The sequence below is a fragment of the Macaca nemestrina genome, chromosome X (genome assembly GCF_043159975.1).
Source record: "Macaca nemestrina isolate mMacNem1 chromosome X, mMacNem.hap1, whole genome shotgun sequence".
Classification (NCBI taxonomy): domain Eukaryota; kingdom Metazoa; phylum Chordata; class Mammalia; order Primates; family Cercopithecidae; genus Macaca; species Macaca nemestrina.
Genome location: NC_092145.1, coordinates 82,976,264 through 82,999,212, shown reverse-complemented (window position 1 = coordinate 82,999,212; position 22,949 = coordinate 82,976,264). Strand labels below are relative to the sequence as shown.

The window sequence follows — 22,949 nt, the reverse complement described above, 5'->3', positions numbered from 1 at the left end:
GATGCAGTGAGGGGGAGCTCAGAGGTGGATGTAGGTTACTGGTAATAGTCTAGTTTTTGGACTGAGTAATAGGTAAATGGGGGAACACTGCATTATAAAATAAATAAATAAACAAATAGGGCCTGACATCAATCATGAGTAGCATGTTATGAAACCAGGAGTATTATTAACTCAATTCTATATAGCCTAAGTCTCCTCCAAAAATCAAATGCTGCATTGGATTACTTAGACCCGGGTCTGAAATATTTGTTCTTCCCTCCTTCCAGTCTACACAGATGCTCCCCCAGCTCTTTGGTCAGGCCAGGAAGCATTCGAGTGTGATATCTCTCTCTTTGTATATATTTGAGCAGGAGGCACTAGAGCAGGGCTGCATGTCTTGCATCTGGCAGATGTTTAACCCAGATGTTAGCTGGGACAGAAAGAATCCCCCAGAACCCTGGAATAAACTGGGTCCCAATGATCAATACAAGTTCTACTCAGTGAATGTAGATTACAGCAAACTGAAAAAAAATGTCCAGACTTCTAAATTAAATGTTTCCCTACAAAACAATTTAGAATGAAGGTCTTCCAGAGGCCCTTTGCACAATTTTCCCCTTAACTAGGAGATATTTCTCCTCTAAGTGCACTAAAATCATGTTAGTGTATCGTGTTGGGTTTTAACACTGATCAGTAAATATGTTTACCCATTTATTATGAAGAACATGACAAAGGATACAGACGAACAGCCAGATGAGAGAGATGCATAGGGCACAGTATGTGGGAAGGGGCATGGAGCTTCCATGACCTCTCCAGGTGCACCTCCCTCCAGTAACTTCCACGTGTTCAGCTATCCGGAAGTTCTCTTCTCCCCAAATTCTTACAAATAGAGAGCCCCCGGGCTCAGTCCTTGGTCTGATTCTTTCCTTTTACTATACTCTTGTCATAGCTGATGGAAGATCCTGGTTTTAATACCACCTGTATCAGAAACAAGACAAACGTGCCCCCTTTCACCACTTCAATGCAACATAGTACTGGAAATTTTAGCCAAAAAATTTGGGCAAGAGAAAACAATTAAAAGCACACAAATCAGAAAATAAAAAGTTTCTGGGCACGGCGGCTCATACCTGTTATCCTAACATTTGGGAGGCTGAGGATGGTGAATCGCATGAGGCCAGGAGTTCGAGACCAGCCTGGGCAACATGGCGAAACCCTGCCTCTACCAAAAATACAAAAGTTAGCCGGGCGTGGTGGCATGCGACAACTGGGCGTAGTCCCAGTTACCTGGGGGGCTGAGGCATGAGAATCGCTTGAACCCAGGAAGTCGAGGCTTCAGTGAGCCAAGATCCCATCACTGTGCTCCAGCCTGGGTGACAAAGAGAGAACCTATCCCAAAATGCAGAAGAAGCAAAAACAAGAATTTAAATTATCTCTGTCTGCAGACGACAACGACATGATTTTATATATCTAAAATCTTAAAATATTTTACAAAAAACCTTAAAATTCAAATAATTTTAAGGAAAGTTGCAAAGTACAAAGTCAACATACACAAATCAGTAGCATTTCCACACGCTAATAACAAGCTATCTGAAAAAGAAATCAAGAAAACAATCCCATTCACAGTAGCTCTCAAAAATAATGTAAACTACTTAGGAATAAATTCAACCAAGGAGTTGGAAGATCTGTACACTGGAAACTATAAAACACTGATGAAAGAAGTTGAGGAAGCCACAGATAAATGGAAAGCTATCCAACGATTATGGATTGGAAGAATCAATATTGTTAAAATGTCCATACTACTCAAAGCAATCAACAGACTCACTGCAATCCCTATCAAAATTCCCATGCTATTTTTACACACATAGAAAAAGCAATCCTGAAATTCGCAGAGAACCACAAAAGACTCCAGTTACCCAAAGCAATCTTGAGCAAAAAGAACAAAGCTGGAGGAATCACAACCTGATCTCAAAATATAATATAAGCTAGAGTAATCAAAACAGCATGGTACTGGCATAAAAACAGACAACTGGAACAATATAATAGACTAGAAAAAATCCATGCACTTAGGGCTAAGTGATTTTCAACAAAGATGCTAAGAACACACAATGTGGAAAGGACTGTCTCTTCAATAAATGGTCTTGGGAAAACGGAGTATCCACATGCAGAAGAATAAAATGGGACCCTTGTCTCATATACAAAATCAAGGCAAAATGGACTCCGGATTTAATCGTAAGATCTGAAGCTGTAAAACTGCCAGAAGAAAACATAGGGAGAAACATCCATGGCATTGACCTGGGCAATAATTTTTCCTCTATGACCCCAAAAACATGAGCAACCAAAGGAAGAATAGAGAAATGGAATTACGTCAAACTGAAAAGCTTCTCCACAACAAAGGAAACGATCAACAGAGTGAAGAGGCAACCTACAGCATGGGAGAAAATATTCACAAACTATACATCTGATAGGGAGTTAATATCCAAAATACATAAGAAACTCAACTCAATAACAAGAATACAAATCACCTGATTTTAAAATGTGCAAAGGATCTGAATAGACATTTCTCCAAAGAAGACATACAAATGGCCAACAGTTGTATGAAAATGCTCAACATCACTTATCATCAGGGAAATGTCACAATGAGCTATCACTTCACACCTGGTAAAATGGCTATTATCAGAAAGATAAAAGAGAACAAGCGTTGACGAGGATGTGAAGAAAAGGGAACCCTCATACACTGTGGTGGGAATGGAAATTAGTACAGCCACTGTGCAAAACAGTATGGAGACTTCTCAAAACACTAAAAATAGAACTATCCAGCAATCCCACTACCGGGTATTTATCCAAAAGAGAGGAAATTGGTATACCAAAGGGATACCTACACCCCCATACTTATTGCAGCACTCAACACAGTAGCCAAGATATGAAATCAACCTAAGTGACCATCAGTGGATGAATGGATAAAGAAAATGTGGCATATATACACAGGGAATATGATTCAGCCACAAAAAGAATGAAATCCTTTCATTTGCAGCAATGTGGATGGACCCGGTGGTCATTATGTTAGGTGAAATAAGCCAGGCACAGAAAGACAAATACTGTACGTTCTCACTCATATGTGGGAGGTAAAAAAGTTGATCACATAGAGGTAGAGAATAGAGCGATAGATCGGAGAGGCTGGGAAGGATGTGTGGATTGGAGGACGAGGGGTTGGGAAGAAGAGAGGTTGGTTAATAGGTACAAACATATGGTTAAAAGGAAGGAATAAGTTCTAGGCCGGGTATGGTGGCTGATGCCTGTAATCCCAGCACTTTGAGAGGTCGAGGTGGGTAGATCGCATGAGCTCAGGAGTTCCAGACCAGCCTGGACAGTGTAGTGAAACCCAGTCTCTACAAAAAAAAGAAAAAAAACAAAAAACAAAAAAACAATTAGCCAGGTACGGTGGGACGTACCAGTCGTCCCAGCTACTCGGGAGGCTGAGGTGGAAGGACTGCTTAAGCCCAGGAGGTTGAGGCTGCAGTGACTTGTGATTGCACCGCTGCACTCCAGCTTGGGACAATAGAGTGAGACCCAGTCTCAAAAAATACAAAGACAGAATAAACTCTAATGTTCAACAGCAGAGTTGGATGACTACAGTTAACAGCAATGTATTGTATATTTCAAAATAGCCAGAAGAGAGGACTTGAAATGTTCCCAGTACATAGGAATGAAAAGTATTCCAGGTGATGGTTACCTCAGATATCCTGAATTGATCATTATACATTCTATGCACGTGACAGAATATCACATGTACACCATAAATATGTGCAAATATGTATCCATTAAAAATTTAAAAATATAAATAGTACTATCATTTGATTTGGTAATCTCACTACTGGATATATGGCCAAAGGAAATGAAATCAGTATGTTGAAAATATCTGCACTCGCATATTCATTGCAGCACTGTTCACAAGAGCCAAGATGTGAAATCAACCTAAGAGCCGATCAGATGGATGAATGGATAAAGCACATGTGTATATGTACACACAGTAGAATAGTATTGAGACTTAAAAAAAAAAAAAGAAATCCTGTCATTTGTGGCAACATGAGTGAATCTGTAATATATTATGTCGAGTGAAATAAGCCAGGCACAGCAAGACACATACTGTATGATCTCACTGGGATGTGGAATCTTAAAAAATCAAATTTTTTAGAATCAGAGAATAGAATGGTGGTTACCAGGGTCTGGGGCTGGGGAGGATTGGGGAGATCCTGGTAAGGATCTGGTAAGGATATTGATAAGGATACAAAACTTCATTTAGACAAGAAGTCTAAGTTCAAGAGATCTATTCTAAACATGGTGACTATAGTTAATAATAACAAATACTTGAAAATTGCTAAGAAGGTAGATAGATTTTAGGTGTTCTCAGCACAAAAGATGAAAGGTATGTGAGTTCATCCATATTGTAGTTAGCCTAATGTACCCATTGCACAATGTATACCTATTTCAAAACATCATGTTGTACACTATAAATGTATACAATTGTGTCAATAAAAATAAACAAAAATAAAATCCAAAGAAATGAAATCAATTCCATTTGTTCAATAAAACTGATCCGATACTGGTGAAGATGTGCAGAAACTGGAACCTTTGTGCACTGTTGGTGGGAAGGTAAAATGGCACAGCTGCTGTGGAATAGGGTATGGCGGTTACTCAGAAAACTAAAAATAGAATTACCATATGATCCAGTAATTCCATTCTGTGTCTATAGCCAAAAGAATAGAAATCAGAGTCTCAGAGTGATGTCTGTACACCCCTGCTCATAGCAGCATTATTCATGAGAGCCAAGAGATGGAAGCAACCCAAGTGTCCACGGATGGATGAATACAGAAACTAAATATGGTCCGTTATTATTTGGCCCTTACAATGAATTATGATTTTGCCCATAAAAGGATGGAATTCTGATAAATGCTACAATGTGGATAAAACTTTAGGACATTATGCTATATAATGAGTCAGTCACAAAAGGACAAATACTACATGATTCCACCTGTATAAGGGATCTAATATTTCCAAACTCAGAAACAGAAGGTAGAATGGTGGTTTCCAGAGGCTGGGGGGCAGGGGAAAACAAGGAATTGTTTAACGGGTATACATTTCAGTTTTGCAGTTGAAGACATTCTGGAGATTGGCAGCACAGAAATGCGAATATATTTAACACTACCGAACTGAACACTGAGAAACGCTTAAGATGGTAAATTCTGTGTTCTGTGTGTTTTAACATAACTCAATAGAAAAGTGGTGTAATTTCTATCTCTGGAACGGGCCCTGGAAAAAAATATCGAAACTATGATGACTCCCATAGGTACTTTTTCGACCCAGAGCCAGACCTTTGTCCACTCAGCATCTCCACTTGGATACCTAACACACATCTCAGATTTAAACATCCGAAACCAAACTCCTGACATTAAACACAAGCAGCAAGAAATATGAACATATTTTCTGATTCCACTACTATAAAAGTATGTAACAGTCAACACCAAACCATATTATTAGTATTTCTTGAATTTAACTTTTATTTTAAATTCAGGGGTACATGTACAGGTTTGTTACATAGGTAAACTTGTGTCATGGGGGTTTCTTGTAGAAATTATTTCGTCACCCAGTGATTAAGCCTAGTACCCATTCGTTATTTTCCTGGTCCTCTCCCTCCTCCCACCCTCTACTGTCTGATAGGCTCCGGTGTGTGTTGTTCCCCTCTTTGTGTCCCTGTGTTCTCGTCATTTAGCTCCCACTTATAAGTGGGAACATGCGGTATTTGGTTTTCTGTTCCTGCATTAGTTTGCTGAGGATAATGGCCTCCAGATCCAGCCACGTTCCTGCAAAGGACCTATCCTCATTCTTTTTATAGCTGCATAATATTCCACAGTGTATATGTACCACATTTTCTTTATCCAGTCTACCATTGCTGGGCATTTAGCTTGACTGCCATGCCTTTGCTATTGTGAATAGTGCTGCAATGAACATACACGTGCACGTGTCTTGATAATAGAATGATTTACATTCCTTTGGGTATATGCCCAGTAATGAGATTGCTGGGCCGAATGGTACTTCTGTCTTTAGGTCTTCGAGGAATCACCACACTGTCTTCCACGATGGTTGAACTAATTTACACTCTCACCAACAGTGCATAAGTGTTCCAGTGTTCCTTTTTTCTCTGCAACCTCGCCAGTATCCGTTATTTTTTCACTTTGTAATAATAGCCATTCTGACTGGCGTGAGAGGGTATCTCACTGTGGTTTTGATTTGCATTTCTCTAATGGTCAGTGATGTTGAGCTTTCTTTCATGGGATTGTTGGCCGCATCTATGTCTTCTTTTGAAAAGTGTCTGTTCATGTCCTCTGTCCACTTTTTAATGGGGTTGCTTGGTATTTTTCTTGCTGGATATTAGACTTTGTCAGATCCATAGTTTGCAAAAATTTTCTCCCGTTCTGTAGGTTGTCTGTTCACTCTGTTGACAGTTTCCTTTAGTGTGTAGAAGCTCTTTAGCTTAATTAGACCCCATTTGTCAAGTTTTGCTTTTGTTGTAATTGCTCTTGGTGTCTTCGTCATGAAATCTTTGCTCGTTCCTACGTCCAGAATGTGATTGCCTAGGTTGTCTTCCAGGGTTTTTCTATTTTGGGGTTTTACCTTTAAGTTTTTAATCCATGTTGAGTTAATTTTTGTATACGGCGTGATATAGTTTGGCTGTATCCCCACCCAAATCTCCTCTTGAATTGTAGCTCCCATAATCCCCACGTGTTGTGGGAGGGATCCGGTGGGAGGTAATTGAATCATGGGGGCGGACTTTTCCCGTGCTGTTCTCCTGATAGCGAGTAAGTTTCACGAGATCTCATGGTTTTACAAAGGGCAGTTCCCCTGCACATGCTGTCTTTCCTGCCGCTGTGGAACACACACCTCTGCTCTTCCTTCGCCTTCTGCCACGATTGTGAGGCCTCCCAAGGCATGTGGAACTGTGAGTCCATTAAACTTCTTCTCTTTATAGATTACCCAGTCTCAGGTATGTCTTTATGAGCAGCAAGAGAACTGACTAGTACCTGGTGTAAGAAAGGGGTCCAGTTGCAATCTTCCGTGTATGGCTAGCCAGTTATCACAGCACCCTTTGCTGAATAGAGAATACTTTCCCCATTGCTTGCTTTTGTCAGGTTTGTCAAATATCAGATAGTTGTAGGTGTGCGGCCTTATTTCTGGGTTCTCTATTCTGTTCCATTGGACTCCGTGTCTGCTTTTGTACCAGTACCATGCTGTTTTGGTTACTGTGGGCCCGTGGTATATTTTGAAGTCGGGTAGCATGATGCCTCCAGCTTTGTTCTTTTTCACTTAGGACTGCCTTGGCCATCCAGGCTCTTTTTCAGTTTCATATGAATTTTAAAATAGTTTTTCTAGTTCTGTGAAGAATGTCAATGATAACTTACTAGGAATCGCACTGAATCTGCAAATTGCTTTGGGCAGTATGGCCACTTTAATAATATTGATCTTCCTATCCATGAGCATGAATGTTTTTCCATTTGTTTGTGACATGTCTGATTTCCTTGAACAGTGTTTTGTAGTTCTTCTTGCAGAGACCTTTCACCTCCCTGGTGTGGAGTATTCCTGGGTATCTTGTGTGTGTGTGTGTGTGTGTGTGTGTGTGTGTGTGTGTGTGTGTGTGGCAATTATGAATGGGACTGTGTTCCTGATTTGGCTTTCCGCTTGACTGTTGTTGGCATATAGGAATGTTAGCGATTTTTCACATTGATTTGGTATCCTGAGACTTTGCTGAAGTTGTTGATCAGCTTAAGGAGCTTTGGGGGCTGAGACTGTGGGGTCTTCTAGATTTAGGAACATGTCGTCTGCAAGCATACTGTACTATTAAAAGAATGTAATATAGGACGTGGGACCAAAAATTATAGAGAAAACTGAGGAAAGAATGATCACAAAAGTAAATGTGTCGGTTTCCTCTTGAAGGAGGAATGAGGCTGAGATGAGGCAGAGACACCCCAGGAGCTTTGGGGAATGCTGGCGGTGTTCTCCTCTGTGACATGGGGGCGTTTCTGTAGAGGTGCCCTTGATGATCACTATTAAACAACAAACACATATTGTGACGTTCTCTCTGTGTACGTTGCATTTCAACATAAAGAGGGTCAAACTTGCTAATAACAAATAACATGCATTTGTAGTTAAATACTTCTCACAATCCACAGACCTGGAAATGACTGATTAGTTTTCTGTACGTGTAGTCTTCCAGTTTTAAGAATGTCCTACAAATGGAATCACACATTACGTAGCGTTTCATATTTGGTGTCTTCAGCACAATGAAATACATATAAGACCTGTAGAACTGCAGTGTACTCTTTCTTGACCTCAGTATTCAATACGTGTTTTCATCACTTCACAACAGTTCATTCACAGTCGACTGGTTTTCTAAACTTGAATATGTATAGTCTGCTTTACAAATATCATGTGATATTTAACGTTACGTAATTTGTTATATCTTGGTAATGGACTTTTCTTAAAAACAGATAGTATACCTAAGAATACCCAGTACACTTCCACTGTGGGAAAAAAAAAGGAATTCCATCATATGAAAATACCACAATTAACTGACACAAACTATGAAGGTAAAAATTTGTGTTGTTTCCCCTTAGTGTTGTTGCCTTAATTTCTTTACCTCAGGTCCTAGGTCCTCCACCCCTGAGAATAAGTGGATGGGGAGGTGACAAATCTCCCGTGAGAAAAACGTAGCAAGTGCATGGGGTTCCAGCACAAAATCACAAATTCTGAATGAAAACTTACCACCCAAATATAAAATATTTACCAAAACATCAAAATTAATATCACAATTATGTAAGCATCATTCCTATGATGTTCGGTGAAGTCTATGAGAATTTGAAATCAAGCTATCACTATCAATAAACTGATGCTAGTACTCGCAAGGAGATCTGCTATAAATAGAGAAAATAAAATGTTGGTTATCCTTCTGGTTATAAAATACTTACCTGTTAAAGCAAGGTTACTTCCCTTAGCACTGGTTTTTCTCGGCTTATGGTGGCAAGCACCACACAGAAAGAAAACATCACAATCTATGCGCACAGTTTAATACATGATTATCAAGTGCATCTGTATGGAAACGTTCCCCTAGGTCCCAGAGGAGAACACCGCCAGCATCCCCCGAAGCCTCCTGGGGTGGCCCTGGCTGAGCTCAGCCCCACTCCTACTGCAAGGGGTAACCAACATCCTGACTTTTCTGATTGTCCTTTCCTTGCTCTTCTCTATGGTTTTATACCCTAAGTACGCGTTCTTCAACAAGGTAGGTTAGTGTTGCCTGTCATTTGAAGTTATAGGAATGGAATCATTAAACATGTCCGTGTTGTCCCTTGCTTCTTTCACTCGATGTTATGTTTGTAAGATTCGCGCCTATTATTCCATGGAGGAGTACCTTGTACTTTGTGGTTTTCCGTTGCTGAAATAGTATTCCATTGTATAAACATACCGCAACGTATTCATTCCATCCCATGAAAGTTGCGATTTTCACGGTTTCCCATGTTTGGAACTGGATGATCACAAAAATACTACTCCTAAACCCTTGTCGGCACAAGTAAAGGAGTCCTGAGAGGGACGTGTAGGCTGCTAAAAGCATATATTTAAAAGAGGATCACAGACAATTAATGAGAAAATGTTCAAAAAAGAAGCCCAACATAAGACCAAGGAAAGTAGAAGGAAGTCATCAAGGTAAAAGCAAAAATCAGTGAAAGCGGAAACAAGCGTAAGAATCACAACACCAGAAGTTGGGTGTTTGGAAGAGGAATGAAATTGGTACAACTCTTGTGAGACTGGTCAAGAAAACGAGGGAGAAGGGCACCGCTATCAGGAAAGAAAAGGGAGAGATAACCACAGATGATGTTACGTCCGTTCTCGTGTTGCTATATCGAAATACCCAAGACCGAGTCATTTATAAAGAGAAGAGCTCATGGTCCTGCAGGCTGTATGGGAAGCGTAGCGGCTTCTGCTCCTGGGAGGACTCAGGAAGCTTGCAATCATGGCGGAAGGTGAAACAGGAGCAGGTACATGTTACATGGTAGGAGCAGGAGTAAGAAAGAGAAGGGAGAGGTGTCACACACTTTTAATCGACCAGACTCATGAGAACTCGCAACCATGAGGACAGTACCAAGTGGATGCTCCTAAACCATTCCTGAGAAATCCAGCCCCATGATCCAGTCACCTCCGACCAGGCCCCACCTCCAACATTAGAAGTCACAGTTTGACATGAGACTTGCTGGGGACACAGATCCAAATCACATGATATGCAGACATCCAAAAGATAGAAAGAGGATATTGTGGGGGAACTGGATATTCACACAGAGTGCCCATGCAGTAACAGCACATAGCTAATTAAATACAAAGAGAAGATGGCACTTTCACAATGGAGTAATCTGGAAAAACGCCCTGGCCACATGGTCAAGATGAACATCACCAGTCCTAAGAGAAGCCTACATGGAGAATCTGCTGATGTCATGCACCGAGAGGGACAGCACGTCTGCTATGCAGTAGCCTTGCCAAAAATGTTAAACCTACCTGAATCTAATCACAAGGAAGCCATTCGACAAACCCAAGTTCAAGGGCTTCCTGACAACAGTTGCGGTGATTCAAAGCACACTTTAAACATTGCTCTAAAGCACACTTTAAAGGACACTGAAGTGAGTTGAACAGGCCGGGAACCATGGCTCACGCCTGTAATCCCAACACTTTGGGAGACCTAGGTGGGCGGATGGCTTGAGCTCAGGAGTTCCAGACCAGTCTGGACAACACGGTGAAAACTCGTCTCTACAAAAAATATGTTAAAAATTAGCCGGGCATGGTGGCACTCGCCTGTAGTCCAAGCTACTCAGGAGGCTGAGGCAGGAGGATGGCTTGAGGCCGGAGGTCAAGGCTGCACTTAGCCGGGTTCGCGACCCTGCAAGCCAGCCTGGGCGACAGAGGGAGATTCTGTCTCAAAAGAGACTTGACTACTAAATGCAAAGCATGATGTTTGGTTGGAAAGAGAATTTTGTTAGAAAGCAGCTATGAGGGATACTGTGGGACCATGGGGACAATCGAAAATGTTTCATGTGATCATACAGTAGAAAATTGTGTGGTCTCAATGTTACATTTCCTGAGTGTCATGATGTCATTAAGGTTTTGTGGGAGACCATGCTTTCTCGTGGGCGATACATGCTGCAGTATTTACGGATGATGGATCTAAATGATTCAAATGGATCTCAAATGATATCACAAGAGAATTAAAAAAAAATACAAGCACGCGCACACACTCAGAAAAAGACAGGGGTGCGGGATGGGGGGAGGGATGAAGCAAATATTAGAAAATGGTAACTAATGGAGGATCCAGTAGAAGAATATACGTATGGGTGCTCCTCTGGCTTTCTGTGCAACCCCTCTGTGGCTTCCTAATTTTAACAAATGCAGTCTGAGATGAATGGGGATATTCTGGACCATTTTATTCCAGTCAGTTTGAAAACAAAGCAAAACGTAACCAGTGGCTAGGAAACAAAATCTGCCAAAACTAACACAAGAAGGAACAGCCAACCTGAACCATTCCAGAATCATTACAGAAAGATATCGGTAGTCAAAGGCTTTCCACTAATAAACTCCAGGATTCCCCACCACATTCTGAAAAACATCCTGGGAATACGTATCTTCCATTTGACACAAACTCATGCAGAAGACTGAAAGGGTCCTCCACTCACTGTATGAGCTTGGCATAACCTCGATACCAAATCCTGCAAGGACACCTAGAGAAACATTGCAGATCAACCACAGGCTCATGACATAGAAGTAAAAATCAGAACCAGAATCTTAGCACACGGAAGCCTACAGGATACAAAAAGGAAAATACCTATTATGGCATGACTAATATCGGCTTCATCCCAGAAATACGAACTTAATTTCCCTTCAGAAAATACAGTGGCATAATTCTCCACATTAACAGATTTGGGAAGAGAAACATGCTCTTCGTAGTCACAAAAGGTATTGACTAAATGTCAGTTTCCATTCGAGATGTATTGCTGACAATTTTTTTTTCTTTTTCTTTTCTTTTCTTTTTTTTTTTTTTTGAGACGGGGTCTCGCTCTGTCGCCCAGGCTGGAGTGCAGTGGCGCGATCTCGGCTCACTGCAAGCTCCGCCTCCTGGGTTCACGCCATTCTCCTGCCTCAGCCTTCCCAGTAGCTGGGACTACAGGCGCCCGCCACCCCGCCCGGCTAATTTTTTCGTATTTTTAGTAGAGACAGGGTTTCACCATGTTAGCCAGGTTGTTCTCGATCTCCTGACCTCGTCATCTGCCTGCCTCGGCCTCCCAAAGTGCTGGGATTACAGGCATGAGCCATCGCGCCTGGCCGACAATTTTTTTTTTCTAAAAAGTCAGGACTATTGGGCTATAACTTACTCAGAGTTCTATGAGATCTTGTAAATGCATATGGCTGTAAAAACACCAGCACAATATATATAGATACAGAGCATCGGCATCCCCCCCAGGTTCCCTCACGCCCTCTTGTAGTGAACTCCTCGTCTTAACCCTCAGACCCTGGCAACCATCTATCTGTTTTCTGTTCCTAGAATTTTGCCTTTTCCAGAATGTCATATTAATGGAATCACATGGTACGTGGCATGTGCATTTGCCATCTTTCAGAGAAACGGACTCTGACCGCAATTCTCTAAAGGTGCAATGTACAGTTTCATGACCTGGGTAGTAGTTACCTGGCTTGATCACCTTATAACTGTCAAATGGCCGGCTTCTGAGTTGTCTCCGTGTGTGTGTGTGTGTGTGCGCGCGCGTGCGCCCGTGCGCACCTGCGTGTGAGAGAGTGTATGTGTGTGTGGGGGGGTTATTGTTTCAAAAATGTAATTTTACATGTAACTGCCTCTAACTTTTATATCTTGATGATGGGTATTAATTGGCAATTATTAATGCTTTAAGAGAAAGTGACTGATTATTGGAAAAGTCAGCAGACTCATTTCCTCTGCAGTGTGCAAAGTGGGAAGTAGTGATCGGGTTGGGGCAAACAGGAGGGCTCCAAAACCCTGCCAACCTCCTATTCCTCGCTCTGCATGATAGTGACCTGGACTTCAACACTGCACAACCACATGGGTGCCATTCACGCTGGATCACGAGAACAGAGCACCCTGGAATGCCACAGATAGGGTTTGCACGGCCACCCTGGCGGCCACAGCCTACACGGCCGTACCTGGCAAACACAAGTGTTGGCCTCATCCTTCGAGGAAAGGGATGATGAGAAAATCTCTAGGGGAAAAGGAGTTCTTGGCCTGGAGGCTGAGGACAGATGTGCATGAGGTTGTCCGAGTTCACCCAGGAGTGTGTTCCAGGCGGGCTAAAGTTCATGGCTGTTACTCACCATGACCACCATGATCCTATGATTGCCATCTCACGTCCCCGTGTGCGGTGCCCTGGGCCTCCGCCACACCCTGGAAGGCCACCCTTGGGGACTGTGGCTGGCGGGCGCGCTAGGAGACTCGCACACCTTCGGCCCTAGCTGGAGTCTGAAGAGGAGACGCTCTTTTCTGCCAACAGGGTAAGAAGTCTCATGTGGAAATGTACCTGTGGCAGCCCTGGCACCGGGTGTAGGTGGGATTCTGCTCAGGGCTCCGCCACTGTGGCTGCATCGAGGGCAGGCACGCAGCTCGCCAGACCTCCAGAGCTCATCTGAGCTGAGTGGCAGGACAAGGCAGGAGGGGATCTAAGGCTCTCCAGGCCAGACCCCACATTCCTCTTGGTGGGAGAGGAGGCTTGAGGGAAAAGCAAAAGGGGGTCACTGAATGAGTGGAGGTGCTCGACCTCCTCCTCTCCAGTGGGGCCCAGGTGGATTCCTCTAATCCGAGGAGCCTCGGATTCTGCACTTACATCCCCTAGAACCAGAAGACTCCGCCCGACCATGCGGTGTACCATGGGCCTAGGGTGTACATGTTACAGCTCCATTATTGTGCAGAAGGTGGTCTGAATATGGAACCGAGGTGGTGTGCTGGGAGGCGGGACTGGCAAAAGCCAGCCACTGAGGGATGGATTCACGCCTTCCACGACTCCGTCCAGGGGCTTCTCCCCTTCCACACCATGCCGACCATGGCCCATGCCCCCTGGGGCAGTGACCGTGCTGGAGTTCTGCCCCCACCAGAACCTGCCTAGATGTCTCCGGTGGCAAAAACCCAAGCTGGAGAGCCCCTGACACATGTCTTCCCCCAGACACCAGCCCACTGTGTTATCCCCCCCCAAGAAACCACCCCGTGTCAGGGTCAAAGCCTTGGCCTCAGGAGTCAAGCCCATCCTCTCCGGTGAGGGGTTAGATTCGGATGGGGTAGGTCCCCACCAGCGTTGGCTTCCAAGTCTGAGGTCTGTGATTGACCCACCAAGTGCGTGGTGGTCCCCCTCGCTGAGCTCACACCATGAGCCTGGCAGGGAGACACCGTGAGGGTAGGGGGGAAGGCAGATACCGAGCCCAACCAGCTGTCCCAGGGCAGTCCCTCTTTCCCACTTTCCACCCTCTCTGTGCGTATCTTGCCCGTGTCTTGGTTAGCGGGCGTTGTGGCGCCCTCCCACAGGAGCTCCCCACTTCCTAGATGAGGCACCAACCAGCAACTCTGAGGTATTATCACTGCACCCACACACGGGAGTGCTGAGACATCCCATCCATCCCGCGGAGGATCGGGAGCCTACTGTGGCACCTCCAGCATTCTGAGAGCCCCGACACCCGTCCCTGTGTTTGGAGATGTCCCCTTCGTCCCACTCCACGCCCTCCTAGGTGTGAGAATTGAACAACACCTCTTGGGAAAGGTAAATCCCAGCCCTGCTATTGGGAATTCGATCCTTCACAGATCCCTCACCAGTGTTTCCACTCCGTGAATCAGTCCATTCTCGCTCAAGGCAGAGCACCCACAGTTAATTTGATTCCCAAGCAGGTGCTAGCAGGGGCATACTCACACGCGGGCATGCACACACGCGCACACACACACACACACACACACACACACACACACACGCTAACCTTGAATGGTATCTGCATTTCTATTCTTTTCGTCTGTTCGCAACACGCAGTCTCTTGGCAATGGGAGCAGGCAGAACCTACACACACCTCCTCAATGGAACTAGAATCTGTGCCCGAATCTGGGGCCTGCCCAGCCCAGCATGCCGGCTGAAGGAACGAGGTGATCTCAACTGTCAGGGAGGGTGAAGGCAGAAAAGAGAGCTCGAGGAAATCTCGTGTGACCTCAGGAGGCAGTCTGGAAGACTGACCAGGGACACGAAAATACTACGTCCACAAAAACCTGCAGCCTTGGGGGTGGGGAAATGGTATTTCACAGGGACCATCGAAGACCAGCCAGGCCTAGCGTCCACACTTGCCCTGGAAAGCAGCTGGCCATTTTCAAATCAAGGGTATGGAGCTCACCGGCTGCAGAAGGAGCTGCTGGCCACCTATAGAACAACAAGGATATGGAAGCCACCTTCTGTGTAGGTGCCTGCGAGCAGTTTCCACCAGGTTGGTCCACAGGCGCTGGAACAGACTCAGTGCCCCCACCTCCAACCAAGAGACTATCTTGCCCTTTTCTTCCGCACTCCATGGACCTTCCCTTTGACTCAGCCACCCACTGGGATGTGGCTTCTGCCTCCACATGGCTGCTGAAAGTAAAGAGGGAGACCTAACGGGATTTGGTAACTGAGGTTCAAAGGTGAGGACTAAGATGAACCGAGAATGTCACGCAGGTTACTGACCCAGATGACCTGACCGTGTGCATGGTGGCACTGGAGGGAAATAATGGCTCCAGAAAGAGGACTGGGCTCCGTCGTGTTCCTCAACAGCACGGAAACCACCATGCAGGAAAGGCCACCGGCGTCAAGCCCCGAGGGAGAGCAAGGACGCTCATGATGGAAAGGACGGTGACAGGACAAACAGGGACGGTGAACTGCAGGAGGAAAGGTGAGATAGACAGGGGTTCTCAAAGGAGGCCAGCAGTTCCTGCTGAAGGGGAGAGAGAATAGCACTGAAGAAGGGGACCTGAGAGACCCCAAAGTGGGAGGAGAAGAGGAGGGACCAAGAGCAAGGCGTGTAGGAGAAAGGCAGGAAATGCTGCTGTGGCTGGGCAGGGTCCCCACAGCACCTAGACCCAGGGCACTATGGTGAGCCCGAGTGCAGGGCTGCTGCTCAGAGGCCGGCCCAGACGCTCTGCAGGGAGAGGGCCCACCACAGAGCGCCAGGGGAACTGTTCTCCCAGCGCAAGGGAACAGAGCAACACCCGGCACACCCCAGCACTCCCAACAATCACAGAGAGGGCAGACCACAGACCGCAGAATATGAGAACGACTTTATTGCAAACTGCTTTGAACTGCCTTGGGAAGTGTGCAAATGCAGTGGAAGAGCAGAAGCCCTGGCTAAGGAGGATAAGGAGGAAACTCGCTTGGCTGCAGCCCCGGATGCTGGCTCCAACCTGTGAAACAGAGCAGGCTCAGGGACGGGCCCCCAGCCAGGGCCAGCCCAGCCAGGGCCCGCACACAGCCCTCCTAAGCTGCCGGACTGTGGGAAGGGGCACGGTATGTGCAACACTCACTTCAAAGGTCCTGGAACTTGTCACTGAAGAACTGCATGGCCGCTGAAACAGAGAGGCAGAACCGGGCACTCCAGACCCAGGGAAACAGAAATCCACCCCCTGTCCCCGTGGGGAATCACCTAGCCCTGCAACCAGAAGCCCCTCCAGCCCTGGTACTGACTCACCCACCCGTCACCTGAATTAAATGTGGAAATGCCTTCTAAGCGGGAAAGTGGTTCTCAGGTGCTGGGCCATCCCAGAACCGTTCATTCAGAACGTGTTTCAAAGACAGATAAGCCAGCCAGCAAGCAAAAACCGTACAAGCCGTATCAGGCAGCAGTTAAAGGGAAAACACATGTGGTATCTCTAACTCTCCTAAGAGAAGGAGAGTTCTGGGACTCGTGGACTAAGAGTACACGGAGTTCAGACGACACACTGCTGTCTGTGCACACCCCTAGCTGGAAAGGCACAGAAGGCTCCAGGGCCGGGCTTTCCTTCGTTCTCTTCCCCAAAGGAAAGTCAGTCCCAGTGACGCCGCCTGTACCTACAGCCCACCCCCGCCCCCCATGCCTGCAGAAAGACACCGCTGTCCATCCCTGCCCCAGCCAGGGCTCCATCATACCTAGTTGCTGTGTAAGGTCCTCAATTTCCCTCTGCAGCCGGATGCACCAGACCGGCAGACACCGGAGGAAGAGAAACGGTTAGTCAATTCTGGCCTCCTCTCTCCTCGTCTTCCCTGTCTCCCTCAGCCCTGAGGGCCCCCATAGCCTGCAGCCCAGTGGCGAGGTGGGTTGGCATGAAACCCTCAATGTAAAAGAGGCACCCTCTCTCTGTGGGGTGCAGAAGATGGTGATGGGGCACGGTGGGGGGCACACAGAATCAGTTTAACCTGGACACGGATCCCACTGTCTAACATGGACCTCTATTTCTAGGAGCCACACGAAGCATTACCCGAGGACAACCCTGGGCTCCCGGGGGCCGGCGGAGGCCTGCTGCCATTCTCCAGGGCTGGGGCCCAGCACGCCTCTCCCACTGGGACCGACCTCCAGGTCCTCCCAGTTGTCAGCCGACCCTTCGGCAGCGGCGCCTTCTGGGGACGGCTGTCCTTGGACGCTGGGCGGCGGCACGATGGCGGCTGGTTCGTCAGCCAGGTAGGACGAGTAGTCCACAACGTCCCCTTGGTCGTCGACGGGGGTGCCAGGCCGGCCTTCCCGGCCCCAGAGCACCACCTTTCCCTGCTCTATCAATTCGCTCTCAGACTCGAAGCTGAAAACCTTGGGATCTGTGAACCCGCTCTGGCCCTCGAGGCTGCCTGGTGCCCCCAAATCGAGGCCATGGCCCCGGCCCCGTGGGGCTCTGGGGCTGGCCATGCAGGAGCCAGCCTGCTCGCCACCCTCCAGGTCGAAACCAGCCCCACAAACGGATACCTTGTCGGGGGAGCTCATGGCACCAGTCCGGGCAGCCTGGGCTGTGGGGAGACGGTCGTCCTGGTAACGGCGGAAGGGGAGAGCCGAGTCCAGCCAAGCCCAGCGGACTGGGCCACGCAACAGGAACAGTGAGGCCTTCGGGACACTGCCACCCTCATCCCAGGCGGAAGTAGGAGATGTCCCCGACAGCGCGTGGCTTCTGCACACGCACTTGATGCCAGTGCCGCGACTTCTCATTGGTCCCCCTCTACCAACCAGCGTGCCCTTTGTTGGTAGAGGCCTCTGGGCTTTAACCAATCGGAACACGGACTCTTGGTTTGCCCCATGCCGGTCATTTGACTGGGTGTCTGCCCTCTGGTCTTGTCTTGGGGCCAGGGTGCACTGGAGCTCTCGATCCACCTCCTTCTTGCTCTCCTGCCGCCTCTGGCCAGGAACCTACTTTGCAATGAGACCTCCTCTGTGCACCGGGTGCTTTGCGTGCAGCACAACGTTTACTCTCCCAAGCTGATGAGCTGGGGGAAGCTCTCCCCTTAATCCCCGCCTTACACATGGGTCACTGGGGCTCAGAGATGTGGCTCTCCTTGGAAAGTAGGTGCCCGGCCAGAGGTGGAATGACAGAAAGAAAGAGGCAATCAAGAGCTACAGTGCCCCCTGGCCCCAAGACCCAAGCAGAGTGCAGCCACCCAGTCAAATGACGGGCGTCGAGGCAAACCAAGAGCCTGTGTCCCGATTGGTTAAAGCTCAGGCACCTCGCCCCACAAAGGGCCCGCTGGTTGGCAGACGGGGACCAATGAGAAGGCTCGGTGCTGGCGTCAAGGGCACGCGAGGAAGCCACTGGCTGCCGGGGACATCTGGTACTTCCGCCTGGGGTGAGGGTGGCGGTGTCCCGAAAGCCTCACTGTTTCTGTCGCGTGGCCTGCTCAGCTGGGCTTGGCTGGGCTCAGCTCTCTCCTCCAGCCGTTACCAGGACGACCATCTCCCCACAGCCGAGGCTGCCGGGACTGCCGCCATGAGCTCCCCCGACAAGGTATCCGTTTGTGGGGCCGGTTTCGACCTGGAGGGTGGCGAGCAGGCTGGCTCCCACACGGCCAGCCCCGGAGCCCCAGGGGACCACAGCCACGGCCTCAATTTGGGGGTGCAGGGCAGCCGCGATGGCGACGGAGAGAGCGGGTTCACAGATCCGGAGGGCTTCAGCTTTGAGTCTGAGAGCGAACTGATAGAGCAAGGAAGGGTGGTGCTCTGGGGCCGGGAAGGACGGCCAGGCACCCCGATCGATGACCAAGGGGACGTTGTGGACTACTCATTCTACCTGGCTGAAGAACCAGCCGCCATCGTGCCGCCGCCCAGCGTCCAGGGACAGCCGTTCCCAGAAGGCGCCGCTGCCGAAGGGTCGGCTGACAATTGGGCGGACCTGGAGGTGGGTCCCAGTGGGAGAGACGCGCTGGGCCCCAGCCCCGGAAAACGGCAGCAGGCCTCTGCCGACCGTCTCCACCTCTGTGGTCCTGGGCCAGTGCAGGCCTGGAACAACCCGGAAAGGGGCTCGAAGAGCAGATGGAGCCTCCGCCTGGATCCCCAGCAGCCCTCTGCGAAAGGCCCCACCAGGATGTCTACCCACGACTCTGATTCCGCAGATGAGAGCAGCGGCTTACCACTGATGAGGGTGGGCATTCGCCGCAACAAAGGAAGCCAGGCCAAGCCCGGCAGCCCCAAGAAGGCAGCAGACACATCCAGACACGCAGGCTTCCACTGCAAGGAGAGTTACCGGCCCGTGCCGGGCCGTTTCCTGACCTCTGCTCCCCGCGGACTCACTCCAGTCGTGGAGAGGCCGGCTGTGGGAGAGCTGGAGGACTCTCCCCAGAAGAAAATGCAGAGCAGGGCCTGGGGAAAGGTGGAGGCCAGGCCCAGCTGCTCAGGAGCTGCCACTGCAGGGGCCCTGCCCCAGGGCCTTTCAAGGAGGAAGATGGCCAAGGGGAAGAAGTCCCCAGGAGGTGCCTCTCAACTGGCTCCGGGGAGAGCCTTTCCTGCCTGCGGAAAGAGACTCTCAGCCGCTCCCCCGGAGCCGGCCACCTTCCCGCCATTCTCCGGTGTGCAGCCACACGGGATGTCCAAGAAACCACAAAAGCCTAAGCACAGAGGCCCTGGGAAGAAACCTGCAGGAAGGAAGACCAGGGAGTCCCAGGTTGCGGCCAGAGAAGATAATGACCCAAATCGAGATGAGGTCCCAAAGGCCCAAGTAAGTAGGCCCTTCTCGCCCTCCTCTCCCTCTTTACCCTCCTCCCCCCACACCTCCTCTGTTCCAGCACACCCCTGTTCACCCATGTCCACTCTGTCCCTTGCTCGAGGGTTGTCGTCGGGAGCCTAGGGACACTAGAATGCCCGATGGGGGTCTTCATCATAGGGGCACACGTTAAAGGGGGCACTTCTTGTGTGATGGCCATGCCTCCGGACACTGCAGGAGTCCTGCCTCCGCCCGCAGAGAGGAGCTGGGATGGAAGGCAGGGCTGGCAGCTGGTTTGGATCGGGTGATGCCTTAAAGTGTGGGCCGCAAAGCTGGGGTGTCTAGGATCATCAACTTCCTGATTCCTCCTTCCCTAGCTGTTGCCCGACCCACCTGGCAGGCGGCCCGGGCTATCTCAGTATCCCCAGTGTTTTCCCTGGCTGGGCTCTGCCTCCTGGCCTGGGGCTGACTGAGGGAGAAAGTGCTAATGAGATTAGGCTCCGGAGTCTCCACCTTACCACAACCCCTTCCCACATGTACTCACCGCCTGCCCCAACCGCCAGCCCGACTCAGAAATTTCTGTTTTAGCTTCCCACACACAGGCCAGGGCTGCCTCGCCTGTCCATGCGTCGTGGAGAACTCAGCAGCGGTGACCCCAACATCAGAGCTCCCCAAGTTCCGGGAACTTCAGAGCCCTCGGCCTACAGCCTGGGAGGCCTCCTGCCCAGACGTCATGCACCCTCCGGTGAGTCTTGCGGGTTTGATAGGGGTGGAGGGGAGAGGGGTCGGGAGGGAAACCTCTGGCTCTGTCGCTTATGGGGGCTCAGCCTTGTTCCCACACTTTCCTGCCCACCCAGGCAGCTGTCCCATGGGAAACGGGGTGTCGACAGGGCTGGCTTTAAGCCACATCGTCCTCTCTGAGTGGGGTTTGTGTGGTGGGGGGCGATTTGGAGCAGTGCCCCAAACTCCAACTCTGGAAGGAGACTTTCGGCGGTACGGAGCCCTTTTCTGTTAAGTCCTGCCAGCCACATTGGCCCTCCCAGGGCCTGGCTGTGGCTGCCGCGCTGCTGGCGTCCAACCCGGAGTCACAACGCTAGGGGACCACAGGTGCAGATGGGCTCACACTGGGGAACAGGGAAGACAGTCCCAGAGCGGGGTTGGAGTTGCTGGGCAGAGCAGGGGCAATGTGTTGCCAGCAGAGGGTGATGCTGCCTCACTTTAGACCCTGCTAGGCCTTTTCCACCTCACTGGGAGGCTTGGAAGCTGGATTTTGTGTTCTCTTTCAGGTGACCAGCAGCCGCCTGTCCATCCCCCAAGACCAGAAAGGCAGCAGCAGGCCCCGGGAGCCCAGGACTGTCCTCGGGTAATGCTTTGTGTGGCTCCTAGAAATAGAGGTCCACACTAGATGGTGGGATCCATGTCCAGGTTAAACTGATTTCTGCGTCCGCCGCCCCCCCCCCGCCCTCACCGCCACACGTCTCCACCTTCTGCACCCCACGGAGAGAGGGTGCCTCCTTTCCATTGAGGGTTCTGTGCCAACCCACGTCGCCACTGGGCTGCAGGCTATGGGGGCTGCAGGGAGGCTGGGGAGAGAGGAGGCCAGAGTTGACTAACCATTTATCTTTCCCCGGTGTCTGCTGGTCTAGTGCATCTGGCTGCAGAGGGAAATTGATGAACTTACACAGCAGCTAGGTATGATGGAGCCCTGGCTGGGGCAGGGATGGACAGCGGTGTCTTTCTGCAGGTTTGGGGGGCAGGGGTGGGCTACAGGTACAGGCAGCATCACTGGGACTGACTTTCCTGTGGGGAGGAGAATCAAGCCGACCTGGGCCTTCTGTGCCTTTTCAGCTAGGGGTGTGCACAGATAACAATGTGTCATCTGAACTCCGTGTACACTTTGTCCACGAGTCCCAGAACTCTCCTTCTCTTAGGACGGTTAGAGATACTGCCGGTGTTTCCCCTTTAACTACTGCCTGGTACCACTTGTATGGTGTTTGTTTGCTGGCTGGCTTATCTGTCTTTGAAACATGTTCTGGACGGTACTGGGATGGCTCAGCACCTGAGAACCACTTTCCCGCTTAGAAGGCATTTCCACATTTAATCCAGGTGATGGGTGGGTGAGTCAGTCCCAGGGTTGGTGGGGTTTCTGGTTGCAGGACTAGGAAGTTCCCCACCGGGGCATGGGATGGGTTTCTGTTTCCCTGGGTCTGGAGTGCCCGGTTCTGCCTCTCTGTTTCAGCGGCCATGCAGTTCCTCGCTGACAAGATCCAGGAGCTTTGAAGTGAGTGTTGCACACACCATGCCCCTTCCCACAATCCCGGTAGCTTAGGAGGGCTGTGGGCTGGCCCTGGCTGGGGGCCCGTCCCTGAGGCTGCTCTGTTTCACAGGTTGGAGCCAGCATCTTCCTACAAGACAAACAGCTGCCACCTTTGCAGCTCCGGAGCTGCCTGTTAAGCCAGGGCTTCCTCTCTTCCACCGCATTTGCCCCCTTCCCAACGCAGTTCAAAGCAATTTGAAATAAAGTTGTTCTCATATTCTGTGGCCTGTGGTCTGCCCTCTCTGCGATTGTTGGGAGTGTTGGGGGTTGCAGGGTGTTGCCCGGTTCATTGGCGCTTGAAGAACTGTTCCCAAGGGCCCTGCGGGGCACCAGGGCCGGCCCCTGAGCAGCAGCCCTGCACTCGGGCTCACCATAGTGCCCTGGGTCTAGGTGCTGTGGGGGCCCTGC

At 49.3% G+C, this 22,949-nt stretch overlaps 2 protein-coding genes and 1 pseudogene across 2 annotated transcripts; 2 read left to right on the top strand and 1 right to left on the bottom strand.

The window, feature by feature from the left end:
- The first annotated feature begins 275 nt into the window (after window positions 1–275).
- LOC112425731 (cytochrome c oxidase subunit NDUFA4 pseudogene) lies at window positions 276–560 on the top strand (annotated as a pseudogene).
- Window positions 561–16,341: 15,781 nt separating this feature from the next.
- On the bottom strand, window positions 16,342–18,591 carry LOC139360773 (uncharacterized protein CXorf49-like). The gene is made up of 5 exons (XM_071088705.1): window positions 18,553–18,591; window positions 17,623–18,444; window positions 17,202–17,232; window positions 16,601–16,642; window positions 16,342–16,480 (listed from the first exon to the last, which is right to left on the bottom strand). Exons 2-4 carry the CDS (start codon window positions 18,241–18,243, stop codon window positions 16,602–16,604), a joined length of 693 nt encoding a protein of 230 aa, XP_070944806.1. The 5' UTR covers window positions 18,244–18,444; window positions 18,553–18,591; the 3' UTR covers window positions 16,342–16,480; window position 16,601.
- A 261-nt stretch (window positions 18,592–18,852) lies between these two features.
- LOC139360595 (uncharacterized protein CXorf49) lies at window positions 18,853–22,761 on the top strand. Its single transcript, XM_071088354.1, has 6 exons — window positions 18,853–20,239; window positions 20,813–20,969; window positions 21,511–21,587; window positions 21,871–21,916; window positions 22,464–22,505; window positions 22,612–22,761. Exons 1-5 carry the CDS (start codon window positions 19,016–19,018, stop codon window positions 22,502–22,504), a joined length of 1,545 nt encoding a protein of 514 aa, XP_070944455.1. The 5' UTR covers window positions 18,853–19,015; the 3' UTR covers window position 22,505; window positions 22,612–22,761.
- The last annotated feature ends 188 nt before the right edge of the window (window positions 22,762–22,949 follow it).